At 41.3% G+C, this 18,834-nt stretch overlaps 1 protein-coding gene across 1 annotated transcript in view; it reads left to right on the forward strand.

Annotated features, from left to right (window-relative positions):
* Positions 1-18,834, forward strand: part of prkg2l (protein kinase cGMP-dependent 2, like) — a 123,050-nt gene that overhangs the window by 61,495 nt on the left and 42,721 nt on the right. Inside the window, exons 11-18 of the mRNA XM_030442861.1 lie at positions 7,965-8,063; positions 8,297-8,444; positions 9,405-9,541; positions 10,232-10,321; positions 10,814-10,955; positions 11,055-11,218; positions 11,731-11,853; positions 12,206-12,268. Of these exons, the coding sequence (XP_030298721.1) occupies positions 7,965-8,063; positions 8,297-8,444; positions 9,405-9,541; positions 10,232-10,321; positions 10,814-10,955; positions 11,055-11,218; positions 11,731-11,853; positions 12,206-12,268 (966 nt within the window). The remainder of the gene's footprint in view (positions 1-7,964; positions 8,064-8,296; positions 8,445-9,404; positions 9,542-10,231; positions 10,322-10,813; positions 10,956-11,054; positions 11,219-11,730; positions 11,854-12,205; positions 12,269-18,834) is intronic.

Here is an 18,834-nt window from a genome sequence, read left to right on the forward strand (position 1 = left end):
GGTTCAAAAGCTATCTATATGATAGACAACAGTATGTTTATGTTAATGACAGTAGCTCACCCTGCAAGTACATAAACTATGGGGTCCCCCAGGGCTCAATTTTGGGGCCACTCTTATTTATCCTATACATCAATGATTTTGTAAATTCCACCAGTATTTTTCACAAAGTAATTTTTGCTGACGATACAAATCTGTTCACCTCACACATGAACCTACCCACTCTCCAAGACACTGTAAACACAGAGTTAATCAAAGTGGATGCCTGGTTTAAATGTAATAAACTTTCACTCAATGTTAACAAAACAAATTATATATTATTTCGCTCAAACAGAAAGAAAATAAACACTGAACTGTTTCATATCAATATTGATGGTCAGGAGATCATAAGAGTAAATTTCACAAAATTCCTGGGGGTCCATATTGATGAATTTGTCAACTTTAAATACCAGATCGATTATCTGACAAAGAAGTTATCTAAATATGTTGGTCTATTTTACAAGCTTAGACATTCTCTTCCAGTATCTGCTTTACTTACTATGTATAAAACCATTTTCGAACCTCATCTGAGCTACTGTAATGTCATATGGTCGAATATCTATCCCAGTTACCTTCTAAAACTTGAGATCCTACAAAAGAAAGCCATACGTGCTTTGTCTTGGTCAACTGGAAATGCTCCCACTCGCCCGCTCTTCCACTGTTATGGTATTTTAAGGCTAACTGAATTCAATCTCTTCCATAATGCTTGTATAATGTTTGAAGCTGTAAATGGTCTAAACCCCAGACTGAGCGGTCTGCTCCCTATCTGCCGCCCCCAGCACCAACACCAAACCAGGAACAAACGCCTCATAACGGGTAAACTATGGCGTCTACATTACTGGCTTGATGATGATCTGAAGATGCTGTGCTCTCTCTCCGCTTTTAAAAGAGCTCTAAAAGCAAAACTATTGTCTACCTATTTATAAAATACCTTATTTACATGATGGATGCATTGGGATGACTGTTATACTGACTGTATGTATTTGTATGTTTTTGCTTGTCTGCTTTGTAATGTCTAATGTTTACACACTTACGGTACCATACTGAGCAACGTAGATTTAATTTTTCTTTCATTAACTTTGGGCCCCCGACTAAAAGCTTTCAATAGCTTACTTTGGGGGACCCATTTTATACATGTCAAAGGACCAGTTCAGATGTCAAATTGGTCTAAAGTGTATATGTTTATCTCTTGGCTATGTATGAATGAATAAATAAATAAACTTGAAACTTGAAATGGATGTTACGCTGGTTGCATTGGCGCAATGATGGTGGTGCAACTTCTCCGTGCTTTCTTTGATTGTGATGTCGGGACTTTGTGGCATAAATACGTGGCGGCTGATGTTTTCTAAAGGCCTATTGCTTGTTGGAATGCTTGGATCGAAATCTGCTCTGTCAATGAATTTAAATGCAATGTCTATGGATGGATTTTGAATGTGCTCTTGAGGAACTGTGATTGTGTTGCTTCATACAAAACACAATCTAATAGAAATGAGTCAAATAAATGCTGTTGCTGAATGTTCAAACATAGAAAATGGAAAAAAAAAAAAATTAAACTGACGGCCAAAGCTGTGGGTAATAAAATCGAACGGCTCCAGCATGAGCGCAAAAGTGCCATTAATAAAATGAAAGCGCTTTTTCCGCAAATAAAAGCGCACATGAAATCAAAAGAAAATGTAACCGAAATCCCCTCACAACTGAACAACTTGAATGCACTGTGTAAAAAGGCCAACGACCTGCACAATGAATTACTGCCACTACTTCCTGATGACAAAGGTAAAAAACAAAATGAGTGGCTTTCTAGCATTATGGATTACAGTGATGCATTCAAAGAAGTGGAAAAATGGATACAGGAAAATCTACATGAAAACTCAAATAAATTACCATTTCAGACAAACACTTCTGAGCAACCACCAAAGGAAATAAACCCTGTAGTACAAGTTCCTGTAGAAAAAAGCAAGGATTTGTCTGCTGCTGACCCTCCAGTACCTATTCCCACTGTACAAGACCCTCAGGATCTCAAATGCAACCAAGCGATCACGCTCACATCATTCCTCATCCTCAGCCTCACGCTCATCTGCTCGCTTAAAAATGGAAACAAATCTTGAAATTTTGGCAGCAAAACAAAAGGCATTAATGGATAAATATGCATTGGATGAAGAGGAGTTAACGTTACGCAAAAAGAGAGAACCGTTTGCATGGGAAGAAGAAGAATTAAAGCTACGCAAAAGAAGAGAACAGCTTTTACTGGAGAATGAAATCACTGAGGAAATGGCAAAATTAAGTGTTATAAAATCACAAAGCAGTGTTGGCAGTAAATCAAGGTCAAAGGTTTCAGATGGGATGAACTCATACTATGAAAGGACACGCTCAAAACAACAACTTGATGTCAATGCCACTGAATTTGTCCCATCACTGCCAGTTAAACTAAAACTCAATGCAATTGAAACCACACAGACAGCTGTGAAGCCTAAAGTCACTCACTTGCCTGACATAGAACATCTCCTAGGTCCTTCAACGCTCCAACGTTATCTAATGGCTCCTGAAGATCCTTTGACTAATGTTACACAAACTGACGCATCACAGAATGACAGTGTGCTGGACATAATGAGAAAACAAAATGAAATTACAACACTCCTAATACAACAACTATGCCTCTCAGCACTCCCAAAAAGAGAAATTCCCATTTTCGATGGTAACCCACTCAAATACCATTCGTTTATTAAAGCTTTTGAAAATGGAGTTGAGCGAAACACCAATAACAACTGTGACAGACTCTACTTTCTTGAACAGTACACCAAAGGGCATGCAAAAGAGCTGGTGAATAGCTGTCAGCACATTGAGTCGGACAGAGGATGTGTGAAGGCAAAGGCTCTATTGAAAGAGCACTATGGTAATGAGCAAAAGGTGGCAGCAGCATACATGGAGAGAGCTTTGTCATGGCCCACTATTACAACAGAGGATGTGAGGGCCCTCCAGGAGTATAGCCTCTTTCTGCATGGATGCTGCAATGCTATGGAGGATTTGCAGTATTTAAATGATCTGGACACGCCCACAAACATGTTGGAAATCATTAAAAAACTGCCCTACAAACTCCGAGACCGCTGGAGGTGCCACGCATGTGACCTGCAGGAAAGATACAACAGAAGAGCAACGTTTATGGACATTGCCAACTTTGTTGGAAAACAGGTGAAAATCTTGACAGACCCTGTGTTTGGAAACATCCAGGACACTGCTATATCAACCAAACAAATGAAACACAAACCTCACCCTCGCTCCAGCATCAAAGGAACCAGCTTCGTAACCACAGTGAATCGTGTGGAGAGAACAGCTCAACCTGTGAACAAAGCCAAGGATATAAAACAACCAGCCAAGAAGATCTGTCCCTGCTGCACTGGAGGACACACATGGGATGTGTGTGCGCGGTTGGAAAAAATGGCACAAAAGGAGAAAATTTACTTCCTGAAGGAAAATGGTCCTTTTTTTTCGCTGCCTGTGTGTAGGACACATCAGCAAAAATTGCCAAAGGAAGATTTCCTGCTCGAAGTGTGGCCAAAAACACCCGACTGTGCTCCATAAGGACAGTGTGGCAACTGCAGAACCGGCTGGGAGAAGCGTCCATCTGACAAGGTGGCCATATTTAAAACACATCTCCTTACCACAGATTGAGGCTGGAATTGAGTTGCTGATTGGAATAAATGTCCCACAAGCCATGGAACCGCTGGAAGTCATCCGCAGTGAGCATAATGGACCCTACGCTATAAGGACGGTGCTGGGCTGGATGGTAAATGGACCACTGACAGGAAACGGTGGAGAGGCCAATTACTGTGAGCAGCCAGTAACTGTGAACCGTGTGTCCATTGTAAATTTGGATGAACTGTGGCAACAGCAATTTAAGATGGATTTTCCAGAATCTGCTGTGGAGGAACAAGTGGGTCTGTCCAGAGAAGACCTGAGGTTCATGGATATGGTCACCAAGTCAGCCAAACACATCGATGGTCACTACAAGGTCGCCCTGCCTTTGAAAAATTCAAACATCAGCATGCCAAATAACAGGAAAGTAGTGGAACAGCATCTGTACCATCTGAAGAGGAGGCTCCAGAGGATCCAGTGTTTTACAGGGAGTATCACACATTTATTAATGATCTCCTTGGTAAAGGCTATGCTGAAAGAGTTCCTGATGCAGAGCTGGAAAGAAGTGATGGCAGGGTTTGGTACATACCGCACCATGGTGTCCACCACCCGACAAAAGGAAAACTCCGAGTTGTGTTTGATTGTGCTGCCAGTTACATAGGACAATCTCTGAATGAAGAGCTGTTGCAAGGCCCCAATCTAACCAGCTCACTAATTGGAGTTGTGACAAGGTTCAGGAGGGAACCTGTGGTCATCATGGCTGACATTGAAGCAATGTTTCACCAGGTGCAAGTGCCCCAAGATGACGCCGACCTGCTGCGATTCCTCTGGTGGCCACAAGGAGACTTGAGCCAAGCACCATATGAATACAGGATGAAGGTACACCTTTTCGGAGCTACATCCTCCCCTAGCTGCGCCAACTTTGCCCTCAGGAAATGTGCGGAGGATTTTTCACATGAGCACAAAGAGGAGATGGTGGACAAGCTGCAGCACTGCTTCTATGTGGATGACTGCTTGGTGTCAGTTGCGACAGAGGAGGAAGCACTGACCCTCTGTCATGAGCGCTAAAGGGGGATTCTGTTTGACCAAGTGGCACAGTAATAGACCTGAAGTGCTCAAGGCCATCCCAGAGCCCTACAGAGCTAAAGGCGTGAGGCAGTTGGACCTGGAGCGGGAGTTTGTGCCTATTGAAAGAGTGCTGGGTGTAGAGTGGTGTATCAAGTCAGACACCTTTAAATTCAAAATTGTATGGAAGGACAGACAACTCAACTGCAGAGGCATCCTTTCTACTGTAAGCTCTATTTATGACCCTCTGGGTATGTTAAGTCCCCTTGTTCTGACAGCAAAAAGGATCTTGAGGGATTTGTGCAGAAGAGGAGTTGGTTGGGATGACCTCATACCAGAGACTGTCTCCAAAGAGTGGCTTAAGTGGATGCAAGGGCGCCACCTACTGGACATCTTTGAGCTACCCAGATGGACTGATAGTGTTTCTGTGCTGAAATACATTAACAATGAAAGCTCCAGATTCAAGGTGTTTGTTGCCAATCGTGTTTCAGAGATACTGAAATCATCTCACCCTGCTCAGTGGAGGTACGTGGATACAGCTTCAAATCCAGCAGACGCAGCATCCAGAGGGGTCAAAGTGGAGGCATTTCTGAATGACAGACTCTGGTTAACGGGACCTCTGTTTCTTTGCCAACTTGAAACAGAATGGCCTGTGAACCCTGAGCCTGTGAGCCATCTCTCTCAGAACGATCCAGAGGTGAAGAAAAGTGCCCTTGTCAATGCTGTACAAACTGGAGAGGATCCCACTACTCAACTGATCCATCATTATTCCTTGTGGATCTGATTAAAGAAAGCTGTGGCAAGGCGGCTGAAATACAAGGAATGGTTGTGGTCCTGCAGCATGAAGAGAAAAAGGCTAACAGCCAATCAGAGTGAAGAGAGCATGCAGCAATAGAAAATGATGGAGCAGGAAAGGTGCACATTTAAAAGCGCAGCTGTCTGGGAGCTCCTATAAGTGGAGGACATTGACAAGGCTGAGCTGGCCATAATTCAGTTTTGCCAGAGGAGAAAGTTTTTAGAGGAGCTCTCGTATCTGGAAAAAGGGACAAAATGTCAAGAAAAGTAGTCATCTGTACAAGTTGTGTCCAAGGCTGGAGGATGGGGTCTTGTGTGTGGGAGGACGGCTCAGTAAAGCAGCACTGCCTTTGGAGTCTAAGCATCCTATCATTCTGGCAAAAGACCTTCATATTTCTACCCTGCTGCTGAGAAATATACATCAAGAGGTAGGACACAGCGGCCGCAACCACATGTTGTCCAAGCTCAGGGAGAAATATTGGATGACAGGAGTAAGCGGTGCCATTAGGAGAGTTCTGTCCAAGTGCACCAACTGCAGAAGACTTAACGCCACTCCAGTATACCAGCAGATGGCAGACTTGCCCACAGAACGACTCAAGCCTGATGAACCTCCATTCACTTGTGTGGGAGACTATTTTGGACCCTTCGAAGTGAGGAGCAGGAGGAGTACAGTAAAAAGGTATGGTGTCATATTTACTTGTCTTGCATTGAGAGCTATTCACATCGAGGTGGCACCTTCTCTGGACACTGACTCCTTCATAAATGCACTGAGGCGTTTTATATCCAGAAGAGGACAGCTCCGCGAGCTGCACTCTGACAATGGGACAAATTTTGTGGGAGCAGAATGTGAGCTAAAAACAGTTTTTTTGGACTTGAGCTGGACTTTGCACTAGTCGGTCATAGAGGTGACCAGAAGAAGGAATATTCGGTGTAATGGATTATTCATGGACTTCAGCAATTTATTAGACATCTTTTGTCATTTTGAAATTGATATGCTGATTTATTGTGTCTCCTATTGTGTTTTGAAATGTGAATTAATATGTGAGACCTAATAATTAGGGGCTGGTGTGTAGGAGACATACAGGTTGAAGATGAGGAGCATGGTGTGCTTGAGAGTGTGTGTGTGTTGCAGAGTAGGTGGTTTACGTGGGAGTGGGCGTGTGCATGTGCAGAAGTGTGTGTGTGTAAAGGTGCGCACTCACCTGTGACACAGATGATGAGAGAGACAGGGTTGGGTAGTAGCCGTAATTTGTGTTGACCGCTATCCACTCATTCATTCATAATTTTTTTATCTGTTTAATCCGCTGGTTTTCATTATTCCATTTATCCATCTTTGTTGCGCTGTAATAGCTCTGTGCGGTTTGTTCATAATAAATGCAACAAAAGCATCTTTGGATCTCAGCGTATCTGTGATCATAGCCTCCTAGCACGTCACAAATCCGCGAACATGAGGACCCAACCTCATATTCTCAGCGGCTAAAAGGTTTGTCAAGGAAGCCGCAACAGTCAGTGTTATTGTTAATTTGAACTATTTGATGTGGACCTGTTGCGCACTCCAGCTAACAGGGCCTCCTATAGACCTTTTAACTCATTGGGGAAAAGATGAAAGATATTGGCCCAAGCCATGCCTGTACTCATATCACCCCAGCATTTGCTTGGTTCAGTTTTCAGAATATAGTCCGACTTCCTACACCCCAACACTCTTAATTGGATCACGCAAATTTTCAACACATAACGATGACCCATATATATATATATATATAAAAAAAACACGCATTGTTTGATTCACGGCTGTTGATGGCACTTGTTGTCTTGATCCAGAGGGTGGCAGAAGAATAAGAAAGGGAATCAGAAGAAGAAGAAGGAGCAGGGTTGGCGTTTGGGACTGGGTGGACTGAAAAGCGAAAGCGAAAGGAAATGGGGAAAAAGGACTTATGAACGGCAAATTCACTTTCACTGCCAGATGGTTCGGTAGATAGGACAAAAGTTATCTTACGTACTGTCAACATGAAACGAGTTATCATTGAAGTACGTCAAGTCTCAAATATCATTTGCAAGCCAAGCACATGGCAGATGCAGAGAGCCCACCCCCCCTCGCCAAAAGCAGACATCACCATGTTTTGATACCATTTAGGGTGAGGGGATATTTTTTGAGCCTTTTATTTTCCTGCATGATTTGAAGTGTTGAGTAAACATTTTCATAAAGCAAGCATATTTTCCCTTTCTTATGTTGTTAAAAGTATTAAGAACATGAAAAAAATACATTAAGGCATATTTAGAACAGAAAGAAATGTGGCAAAAAAATTGTGATTAATTTGCGATTAATCGCGAGTTAACTATGGACATAATCGCGATTAAAAAAATTAATCGTTTGACAGCCCTAATATATATATATATATGAGTTCAATTTTTTTCGTCTCCTGCATCCTCCCCTCCAGTAATTTCAACCAAATGGTGGGAACTTACGAGGAGCTTCAGGCTTACCTTAAGGAATATGTGGAAGAGCTTTCCAGGAGTGATGAGAGGAGAAATGCCCTGTAAGTGCGCAATGACACACTAACATGACATCTGTATAAATGGTAAAAAGCTTCCCTATAAGGTGATGATGCTGGGGGCTTATTAGATGTCATATACTAAGTATTGCATTTCCAGTTTAGTTTTAGTGGTGATAAGCTGATCTGCAAATGAGATCTTTAAATGATAAATCTGTAAATGAGTCAGTCTAGTCTCAAAGAGCCCAATACTATGTCCCATGTTATTCTTCTCTGAGGCCCTACTCACCTCAGAGTGACTCTGCCGAGGCCCAGGAGCTGAAGAGGCTGAAGGAGAGGATTGTTCTCCTGCCTCAACACCAGCCTTTCCAGGAGCTTGAGCTCATAGCCACACTTGGCATGGGGGGATTTGGACGAGTGGAGCTGGTGAGCAGCAGCATCTCCTTTCATTAGTCAGCCATCCTTAACACCCTGATCATGTTTAAATCAGTAAAAAGGGATGTGAAACCTGTCAGACAAACACTGTAAGATCCAAATGTTATCCATTACATTAGTTGATGTAAATTAAAGCTTTTAGTATACAGACCAATACTGAAATATCTTCTGACACTTCCTCCTCTAATCCATCCTCACTGTCAGTTTCCTGGCCTCTCTCCTCCTCACCAGTGTGGTGATCACATATGTAATCAATAGCCTCACTTATGGTATATCAATGTGCCATGGTGCTGCCACACAATGAACTGTGAGCAAAGCCACAAAAAAGCATTTATATAGGCTACCAAAGCTGTGAGAAAAGTTCAATATTATTGAAACAATGTTTCAACAACTTTCTGAGAACAGGTGTTGTTCCCGCGGGAGAGAGACCCTACTGGGCTAAGGTTCCCGTGGTGGTTGCCTGGGAACCAAGGTGTGTGTGTGTGTGTGTGTGTGTGTGTGTGTGTGTGTGTGTGTGGTGGGTGTGTGCGTGTGCGTGTGTGTGTGTGTGTCCATATGACAAATGAGGATGTACCTGAGATCAGTTTTTTACACTAATTGTAGTCTCCCCCATTCATTTCTAATAACTGGTCATTTTTGACCGGGAACACCAAGAGTGTACAGAAGTTGAATAAAATACACAAAATTGTATGCAAATAAATAATATTTATTTTGTGTGTTGAAATCCTCTTTGTGGACAAAGTCATGGACTCTTAGGTCAGTCTGATCAAATTAAATACATTTTTCAGAGATAAAACTTTTAAATCGGACAGATTTGACCGGAACACAACATAAGGGTTAAAGGGGTATTCCAGATATTGAGACCAGGTTGAGACATTTATGTAATGTTTCTCCTTAATACACATTTTTGGTATACACCTGTGAGTTTTTCTCTGCTCTGCTGTTTCTCAGGTAAAGTTAAAGGATGAGGACTTCACGTTTGCTCTGAAGTGCATTAAGAAGAAGCACATTGTGGAAACCAGACAGCAGGAGCACATCTACTCTGAAAAACACATCCTTCAGCAGACAAACTCAGCATTCATCATCAGGTGTGGGCCTCACATAACATATTCAACATATTTTCTTTAATTCACAAAGTGCTTGAGTGAATAAAGGATTATGTAAAAATATTTAGTTGTTTTCCACCATCTGAGCTTGTGGGAGCATTAAGGTGTTGAACAGAAGAGGCTAGAGAGAGGGTAGGTTAGAGTCAACGGATTAATCTGCCATAAATCTTCCTATTTCTTTGAGCGAAGATTGAATAGGGCCTGGTCAATGTGATGGTTTCTCAGTTGGAGTTGCTAAGGAATCTGCTCTGAGAATGCTGCTAACCACTGCATGGAGATTTATCTGCACGTCTTCACAGAAAAAAAGGGCGTGTGCAAGCAGTGATTCAAAGAGAAAAGTTCAGCCAAGATGTGATGTTTACTCTCCCATTTATTTCACTAATACAACATTCCTCTGACCACTGACTTTCCACACAGTTTTTTCATCATCGGTTCAGTTTTTTTTATTGAGTTTAATTATTCTTAGAAGTTTCAGTGCTCATGGGTTGTAACGTTTAGAGAGGGACATATCAGAGCCTGCATCAAAATTCTTCCCTCAGCAGTGTAATACCAGTAATTCCAATTAGACTTTTATTTTTACTTATGCTCTTGTTTTATATGCTAGTAAGAAAATAAGTTAATGGAACACAGTAATTTACTACCAGCTCTTGGCTGTCTTTGGTTGTTTTTCAGGTTATTCCGAACATTTCGGGATAACAAGTTTGTCTACATGTTGCTAGAGGCGTGTCTTGGTGGAGAGCTGTGGACTGTGCTGCGAGACATGTGAGTGTAGGTCATTTTGCTACAGTCATAACAACTACTTATGAAAACAACCAGGAATTGATTTTTAAAGAGTAACTCAATAACAGGTTGAAAAGTTTACAAGACATACCCTGATGTACACTTCTGTATGACTGTGAGGGTCAGCGAAAAACAAGACTTTGATGCTGTCAGTCCCACATGTTGCTTCTGCCCTCACAGACCCAGGCAGGTAGTACAATTCAAGGCATACAATGCCAATAATTATACAATAACAACAACAACAAAAACAATAATAATAATAGTTGTTATAATACACTGCATTATATTATAATAACTTTATACAAAATAATAATAATAATGAAATTATTCATAATTATTATTATTATTTTGTATAAAGTTATTTTTCCTGTGAAACTTCAGAACTGATGTCGTAAAGCTGACTATAAGTCTGCTCTGTATGTATTCACGGGATATCTTGTATCATTAATTTGTTGATCTTTTCGTAACCGCCAGGAGTTATTTTGATGAGCCTACAGCCAGGTTTTGTACTGGTTGTGTCTGTGAGGCCTTTGATTACCTCCACTCTATGGGCATTGTCTTCAGAGACCTGAAACCGGAAAACCTCCTGCTGGATGCTGAGGGTTATGTCAAAATTGTAAGCCATTTGTCTTAATGTACATTAAGTTGAAGTCCTATTCATGCTGTAGCTGCATTATTTGTAATGTTTTCTCCTAATTTCATTGTATTTCCTCAGGCAGACTTTGGCTTTGCTAAAAAGATCGGCCCTGGAAAGAAGACCTGGACATTCTGTGGGACTCCAGAGTATGTGGCCCCAGAGGTCATCATGAACAAAGGCCATGACTTTGGAGCTGATTGCTGGTCTTTGGGAATCCTTATATTTGAACTACTCACTGGCAAGTAAGTCAGTAAGAAAACATTTCTTACTGTTTTTACTGCTTGGTGAAGTAAATCCTCACAAATATTGAGCATGTTTGATGACACCAGAAGGTGGGTGGAAGGTTTGATGTTAATGTATACTTGAGTGTCCTCAGCATAGCAGTCCAAATTGAATAATGGACGGTAGATTATCTGACCCAGAGAAAACTGATGATGATAAATATGATGAATAATGTGGGTCCGAGCATTGAGCCTCGGAGAACCCCTTAGTTGACAGTGACTGGATTTAATTTAGAATGCTTGATGTTATGATTCTTTCTTCAGTGAGGTACCGGTGATGTCTACTGATGACTGAGCCAAAACCTGTGATGAGTGGTGTGAGATAAATATTGATTTAACTGAGACTGATTTTGATCTTCTGATCTCATTCACAGGCAGAAAGCAAACATATTTCCAAAAATGGTTAACTCCTCCTTTGGAAAGTGTAGTCTGGATTTTTACCTTAACAATTAACATGATGTCATGTCTTCCAGCCCACCCTTTGCTGGTTCAGATCCCATAAAGATTTACACTATGGTCCTCCATGGCATTGAGAAGGTGGACTTCCCAAAGAAAATAGGCAAGCGTCCAGATGACCTCATCAGGAGACTCTGCAAGTATGATGACTCACAAACCAAACTTAGGCAGTGGTTCAGTTAAAGAGATAATCAGGGAGTCACTGTTTAGTGTGGAGCAGACCAAGCACTATCACTTAGAATAATAACTGGATAATCTTATGTTGCATCATTGTTACGCCAAAACGACTTTCACACAGACGAGCATTGTTTCCCCATTTATCCCACCTGTGGCAGCAGCTCATTCTTCTTGGATGCTGCTGCTCATGCTGGTTAAACTAATTTGTGTTAGGCTAATTTCATCAAGTGTGTGTCCTGATTAAGTTTCCTGGTAAGTAAACCTTACATTAAACAAATGAATAAACGATTGAATGTATCTTTCTTTTCATTTCAGGCTTAACCCAGTAGAGAGGCTGGGAAACAAAAAGAACGGCATCACTGACATCCACAAACACAAGTAAGTTTTCAGTAATGCTTTATAATAATGATCATTATTAAGTCCTTTATAAGACATTAGTTGATGATGAAAAAGTCGTAAGTGATTAGTTAATTCTAAATTAAAATATAGCTGCAAGCTGCAAGCTGCAATCTGCGGGTTCTAAACCTCTTTCGCCACAAACCGGCCACCCTGACCCTCATCCCACGCAGTTGATGACATCGGCCGCCATGTTCCTCAAAGACCTGTGCAACACAAACCCATGATAAGCTCCAGATTTCTCCAAATTGGGTTTTCAGCTACATTCTGATGGCATTTGCGTTATACTTTCACATAGAGACTTTATTTGAACATTAAAATACAAATTCAAATTTTACCTATTGATGTGTATTTCAAAGTTTCAATAGGTATTATAATGTTTAAGTAATCACAGTTCCATGATCATGATAATTTTGGGAGAAATGTGGAGATAAATATAGCCACAAGCGGCAATCCACGGGTTCTAACCCCTTTCGCCCCAAGCCACCCACCCTGACCCTCATCCCCCGCAGTTGATGACATCGGCCGCCATGTTCCTCAAAGATCTGTGCAAAACATACCCATGATAAGCCCCAGAAATCTCCAAATTGGTTTTTCAGCTACATGCTATTGGCATTTATAGCGCCCCGTATAGGTTGAGCTCAACATGCTTTGGTAGGCAGATCCCCAGTCCCGTTGTTAAGCTACCCACCAGGTTTTGTGATGATAGGGCAAAGGATGTGGGAGTTACGGCCAATCATTTCTAAGCCCCGCCCATTGCATTGGTCCGTGGCGGCCATGTTTTTAGACCAATCTAGCTCATTTATAGTATAAATTTGTCTTTTCATCCCCCGAAGCCGTATAGCCAATTTGGTGTTGATAGAGTCAATCTTTCAAAAGTTCTATTTATTTTACTGTTTTTAACATTATGCAAATTAGCAAAAAATCTGTAATAGTGGCTTTCATGGTGCAAGACACTTTTTTGTAGAGGACTATCAGGAGGACGTGTATGAAAAATTTCAATTCAATAGCACTTATGGCTTGTGGGGAAAGCCTTTCGAAGTTTATAGCGCCCCCATCTGACGGGTTGGGATCAAATTTTTGGAGCAACATTTGGACATCATTTATACTCAACATACCGAGTTTCATGTCTCTGGGTCCTTTCAGCTCGCCATAAATTAATAAAACGCAAACAATAAAGGTTAATGACGAATAGGCCACGCCCACTTTCACCTATCAACATGGCACTCAAGATATTAGTTAATACTCACCCCTAGAACATGCATACCAAATTCGGTGAAATTCCGTCCAATGGTCTTTGAGATATGCATGTGTAGCATTTATAGCGCCCACTATAGGTTGAGCTCAACATGCTTTGGTAGGCAGATTCCCAGTCCTGTTGTGAACCTGCCCACCAAGGTTTGTGATGATAGGGCAAAGGATGTGGGAGTTACGGCCAATCATTTCTAAGCTCCGCCCATTGCGAAAATACATTGGGTCGTGGCAGCCATGTTTTTTAACCACTCTGGCTCATTTATAATAGAAATTTGTCTTTTCATCCCCCGAAGTCGTATACCAAATTTGGTGTCGATAGAGTCAATCTTTCAAAAGTTCTATTCATTTGACTGTTTTTCACATTATGCAAATTAGCAAAAAATCGGTAATAGCAGTTTTCATGGTGCAAGAGGCTTTTTTGTAGAAGACTATCAGGAGGACGTGTATCAAAAATTTCAAGTCAATAGCACTTAACGCTTGTGGGGAGAGCCTTTCGAAGTTTACACCCTGTTATGGCGCCCCCATCTGACAGATTGGGATCACATTTTTGGAGCAGCATTTGGATGTCAAAATGTCCCCATAAGAATGAATGGTAAAAATGCCTCCCAAACTCCGGCGATTTGTGAAAAAATGTAATGGTTATTGGCAAAATGTATATATTCAGTCACAGGAGACATTGCTGAACTCTGTGATGTCTTTTTTATTTCTGTAAAGTGAAAATTGAGGGCACCAGAGCGAGAGACAAAACAGGTACCGCCTGCTCTCCTCCAGAAATTTAGGCTCAAAATTAACATTGCGGCTTATGGGGGAGTTGCTGGAGTGCTTGTTGCTCTGGGGCTTCCACAGACAACATGTGTAAATCCTACCTGAAATAAGACCATCAGCTGAAAGCCAACAAAATTTCTCACATGTGTATGTATATAATGTCTATGTCAAGTAAAAGATATGGGATCCAAATCAAGCTGAAAAGAATTTTTTCTTCCAGCTGCTCTCCACTCTAGTGATGATGTTGCGCACTCTAGCTCACGCAATACACACCCATTATATAATGAGAAGACGAGCTAAAAACCCTTCAAATTAAAACTATGATGATTTGAAAAGCGTAAAAGATTTTTAAAAACTGAAAATGTGTCTAATAGTTCAAGGTCAAGGAGTTTTAAAGAGGATTTGAAGATTTTCCCATTTACTTTCCATTCACACTAATTAGACTCCGACCAGAGTGCCACCTATGGGCCGATTTGCACCAAAGTTTGTTGAGTTTTGGGGTATGTTCAGGCAGTGAAAAATGCAATCATTTGGGACAAATAAAAAAAAATAATGATAAGAATAATCCATAGAAAAACAATAGGGGCCTCGCAGGTCTACTTGCTCGGGCCCTAATAATAATCATTTGAAAAACAATAGGGTCCTTGCAGGTTCCCTGCTCGGGCCCTAATAATAAATAATCATTTGAAAAACAATAGGGACCTCGCAGGTTGAGACCTGTTTGGGCCCTAATAATCATTCGAAAAACAATAGGTCCCTATAAGTGTTTGGACAGTGTACGAACCGGGTTTGGATCATGTGGAATATGTATGCCTTTTCTTTTTGCATTTTTGTCGAATAAATGTGAAAGAGAAACTTCTGTGGAGGACACACTTTTTAAAGAACACACGTCAGCCATAAGCTCCAGTGGATTCAGAAAGGTTTTATTGGAAAACCTACAAGGATCAGAGGGTGAGCAACTTACTGCAGGATGGTAAAAAATAATAATAATAATAATAATAATAAGCTGCATTTACAATTTGTCATTACAACTTATCTATACAGTTTCCCAATGTCATGAATGAGTCAGCCTAGTGCTCCATTGCGATGTTCTTTTGCAAGCCAGCCATGCCTTTCAATCACTGCCAGGTGGTCAACCAGTAATTCTTCTGTACAGTTACCCCTTAGCCTCCACACAGTCTCCTTATAGGTTCTCCAGGCCTTCTCTATGAGCTCCTGTTTTGCATCAACAAATACTACTCTGGTATTTGAAACACAGTGGTGGCCAGTGCTGCGATTGCAGAGCTTGCTGTTGTGGCCTGGGCAAATCATGAAGAACTCCTGCACAGCCACTCCAGAGGGCAAAAGCTGAGGATTTTTATCAGGGACGTGCACATGATTATGGAGGGGCAGGGGCTCAAAGTCAGGAAAGGGCAGTACGTGCGTGTGCCAATTTTTTTTCCGGCCTTAATAAAACAACATGTAGATTATATAAAATTAATAAACAAAGTACTTATAGAAATGTAACTACTTACACTTACACAGTGTATCCTGTGTAGCTTTGAGTGATATGCAATTGCCATTCCTTTTGTGTCAACTAATTATTGTCAACATGAGTTTATTCACATTATCATAATACTGAGGTTTAGAAGACATGCAATTCAGCTGCAGTTCTTAAAAAGCAATCTAACACTGGTTTATTATTAGGCTATTTATTGGTGGGCAAATGCAAACTAGAAATACATGCTGCACATCTAAAAATGTGACGAAACCGAGAAATGACTACTGTGACTGTTAATAGGAACAGCAAAGTTTACAACAAAGTCAGCAAAGTCACAGTAAACTCAATATCTGGAAGAAGTTGAAGAATTGAGGAAAGATAAACTGCCGACACAGACAGCTGTCAGATTATTCTTAACTCTCATTAACAAGCAGTTAGCTTAACAAGCACCAATGGACACTCTTCTGAAATATGACTCATATTTAAGTTCATATTGAATAAGTGGAAGGCGACTTGTTAGCCCCCACAAGGAAGTTATGTTAATGGATTTATAACTTACAAAGGTTCAAGTCGCTCCAGTGTCACGTCTCATCTACGTGCATGGTGGAGTTCTAGATGAGGCAGCTCTCTCTCTCTCTCTCTTTCTCAATTCAATTCAATTCGCTTTATTTGCATGAATGTCACAGAGACTATGTTGCTAAAGCCTAAAGAGTCAGTTAAACAGGACAAAAATACACTTCATAAGTTAATATATACTCTATATTCTCCCTCTCACAATTTTCAATTTTTTCAAGCTTTATTGGCATGACTGGTTCACAATATTGCCAAAGCATACAGGATTACAGAAAAAAATGTTAACAATAATAGTAATAATAATAACAAAACAACAACAACAACAATAATAATAACAATAATAGCAATAATAACAAAAATAATAAACAGTATATCAGTGTGCAGGTAAGAACCCAGTCAGGATGAGCTGGTTCATGTGGAGGAAATCATGTCAGGTGTTGTTGTGCAGCTCGTCTCTTCTCCTGTGGCAGGCATTCACATATCTCGCTGCATCTATAGCAGTGGCAGTTTTTTCTCCCAGTAAAAGTTGTAGTTTTTCTTGGTCTGATAGTTTGGGGAAGTCTGGGGTTGTACCTGTGATTTTAGTGTATATCTGGGTTCTGATGTCTGTGTATGTGTCACAGTGCAGCAGGAAGTGCTGCTCTGTCTCCACCTGTCTGTGTGGACAGAACCGACACAGCCGGTCCTCTCTGGACAGCCAGGTCTGTCTGTGTCGCCGCTCTCTAAGGCCCGGCTGTGGTTACTGAGTCTGTACATAGTCAATGTTTTCCTCAGTCTCGGGTCAGTTACAGAGCTCAGATAATCTGCCATGGAGTATTCTCTGTTTAGGGCCAAATGGCATTGGAGTTTGCTTTGGGTTGCGGATGTCCAATAGTTGATGTAATTGTCTTTTTCTTTTGCGATAATTTGGTGGGGCTGGATGGTGTGAGGGCGGTCTTGGTGCCCGATGCTGTTGGAGCTCAGCCTGTGGACCAGCTGGATGAGGGGACTCTCTCCTTTGCTCTCCTCTTGGCATTGTAGGGCTTTGTAGTGGTAGGAGCTGGGCTCGCTGGCTCTGAGGTGTTGGTAGAACTTTATAGCTCTGTTTTAGATCGGAACTAACAGTTCAGCTCTGCATCCATTATTGGGGGTGTTCCTGTGGACTCTGAGGATCTGACTCTTCCAGGGATTTGGCCAGTTCGTCGATGTAAATATAAAACAGGGTGGGGCTCAGACTGCAGCCCTGCTTCACTCCTCTACTTTGGGGGAAGAAGTCTGTTTCCGTAGTTCCAATTTTGACAACACATTTATTATTTATATACATTGTCTTAATAATATCGTAGATTTTTCCTCCAATACCTTTTTCTAGTAAATTCAGAAACAGACCATGATGCCAAATTGAGTCAAATGCCTTCTTGAAATCTACAAAACAAGAGAAGCTGGTGTTGTTGTTCTGGTGGACGTGTTTCTGGATGAGGGTGTGGATGGTGTAGATGTGGTCAGAGGTTCTGTGTTGTGGTGTAAAACCAATCTGACTCTTGTTCAGGACATTGTGCTCACTGAGGAAGTTTTGCAGTCGGCTGTTTAAGATGCTGCAGAATAACTTCCCCAGGTTGCTGCTGACACATATGCCTCTGTAGTTGTTTGGATCATATTTGTCCCCACTTTTGAAGATTGGAGTGTTAAGCCCTTGGCTCCAGGTGTCAGGAAAATGTCCAATGTTTAGTATCAGATTGAATAATTTCATTATGGCAGTCTTGATTTTCTGGCTGCTAAACTGAAGCATTTCATTTAAGATGCCATCAGGGCCACTTGCTTTCCTCGGCTGCAGGGCCTGGATCTTAGCTAGCAGCTCCACTTCTCTAATCTCATAATCTAAAGGATTTTGGTTGTCTTTAATGATTGATTCAAGGATTTCTAGTTTGTTGAGCAGATTATTTTGGTCTGAATCCACTGTGATTGCACTGTATAGATTTTCAAAGTGATTCTTCCATATTTTCCCGTTTTGAATAGCCAATTCTTCCTTGTTGGATTTGTTGAATGAATGAATGAATGGACTCCTCAATTTCTTCAAGTTGACGCTGTTCATGCTGCTCCTTTTTAGCTCTCAGTGTTTTTCTATATGATTTCAATGTTTCCCAGTACTGGAGGCGGAGTTCATGATTGTCAAGTTGTCTGTGTTTTTCATTGAATAATTGCAGACACCTGCAGTCAGAGTCAAACCACTTTTCATAAGCTGAGTTTGAACTGTGATACTCAGATTTTTTCAGATTGGATAGAGATGCTGTGCTGTCAAATATGGAGTTAATATCCCGCACAGCCTGGTTCAGGCCGCTGTTACTGTGGGGATATGAGGTGGTGATAAAATGGTCTAACTGAGATTGGACTGTTGGATGACCAATGGCTCTCTGGTAGTCATCCTTACTATTTCTTGTCCATCTATAAGGTTGTTTGAAGGGATTGAGTTTACTGAGCTCTGCTACATGGGGGTCAGTTG

Source organism: Sparus aurata, chromosome 15 (genome assembly GCF_900880675.1).
Source record: "Sparus aurata chromosome 15, fSpaAur1.1, whole genome shotgun sequence".
Classification (NCBI taxonomy): domain Eukaryota; kingdom Metazoa; phylum Chordata; class Actinopteri; order Spariformes; family Sparidae; genus Sparus; species Sparus aurata.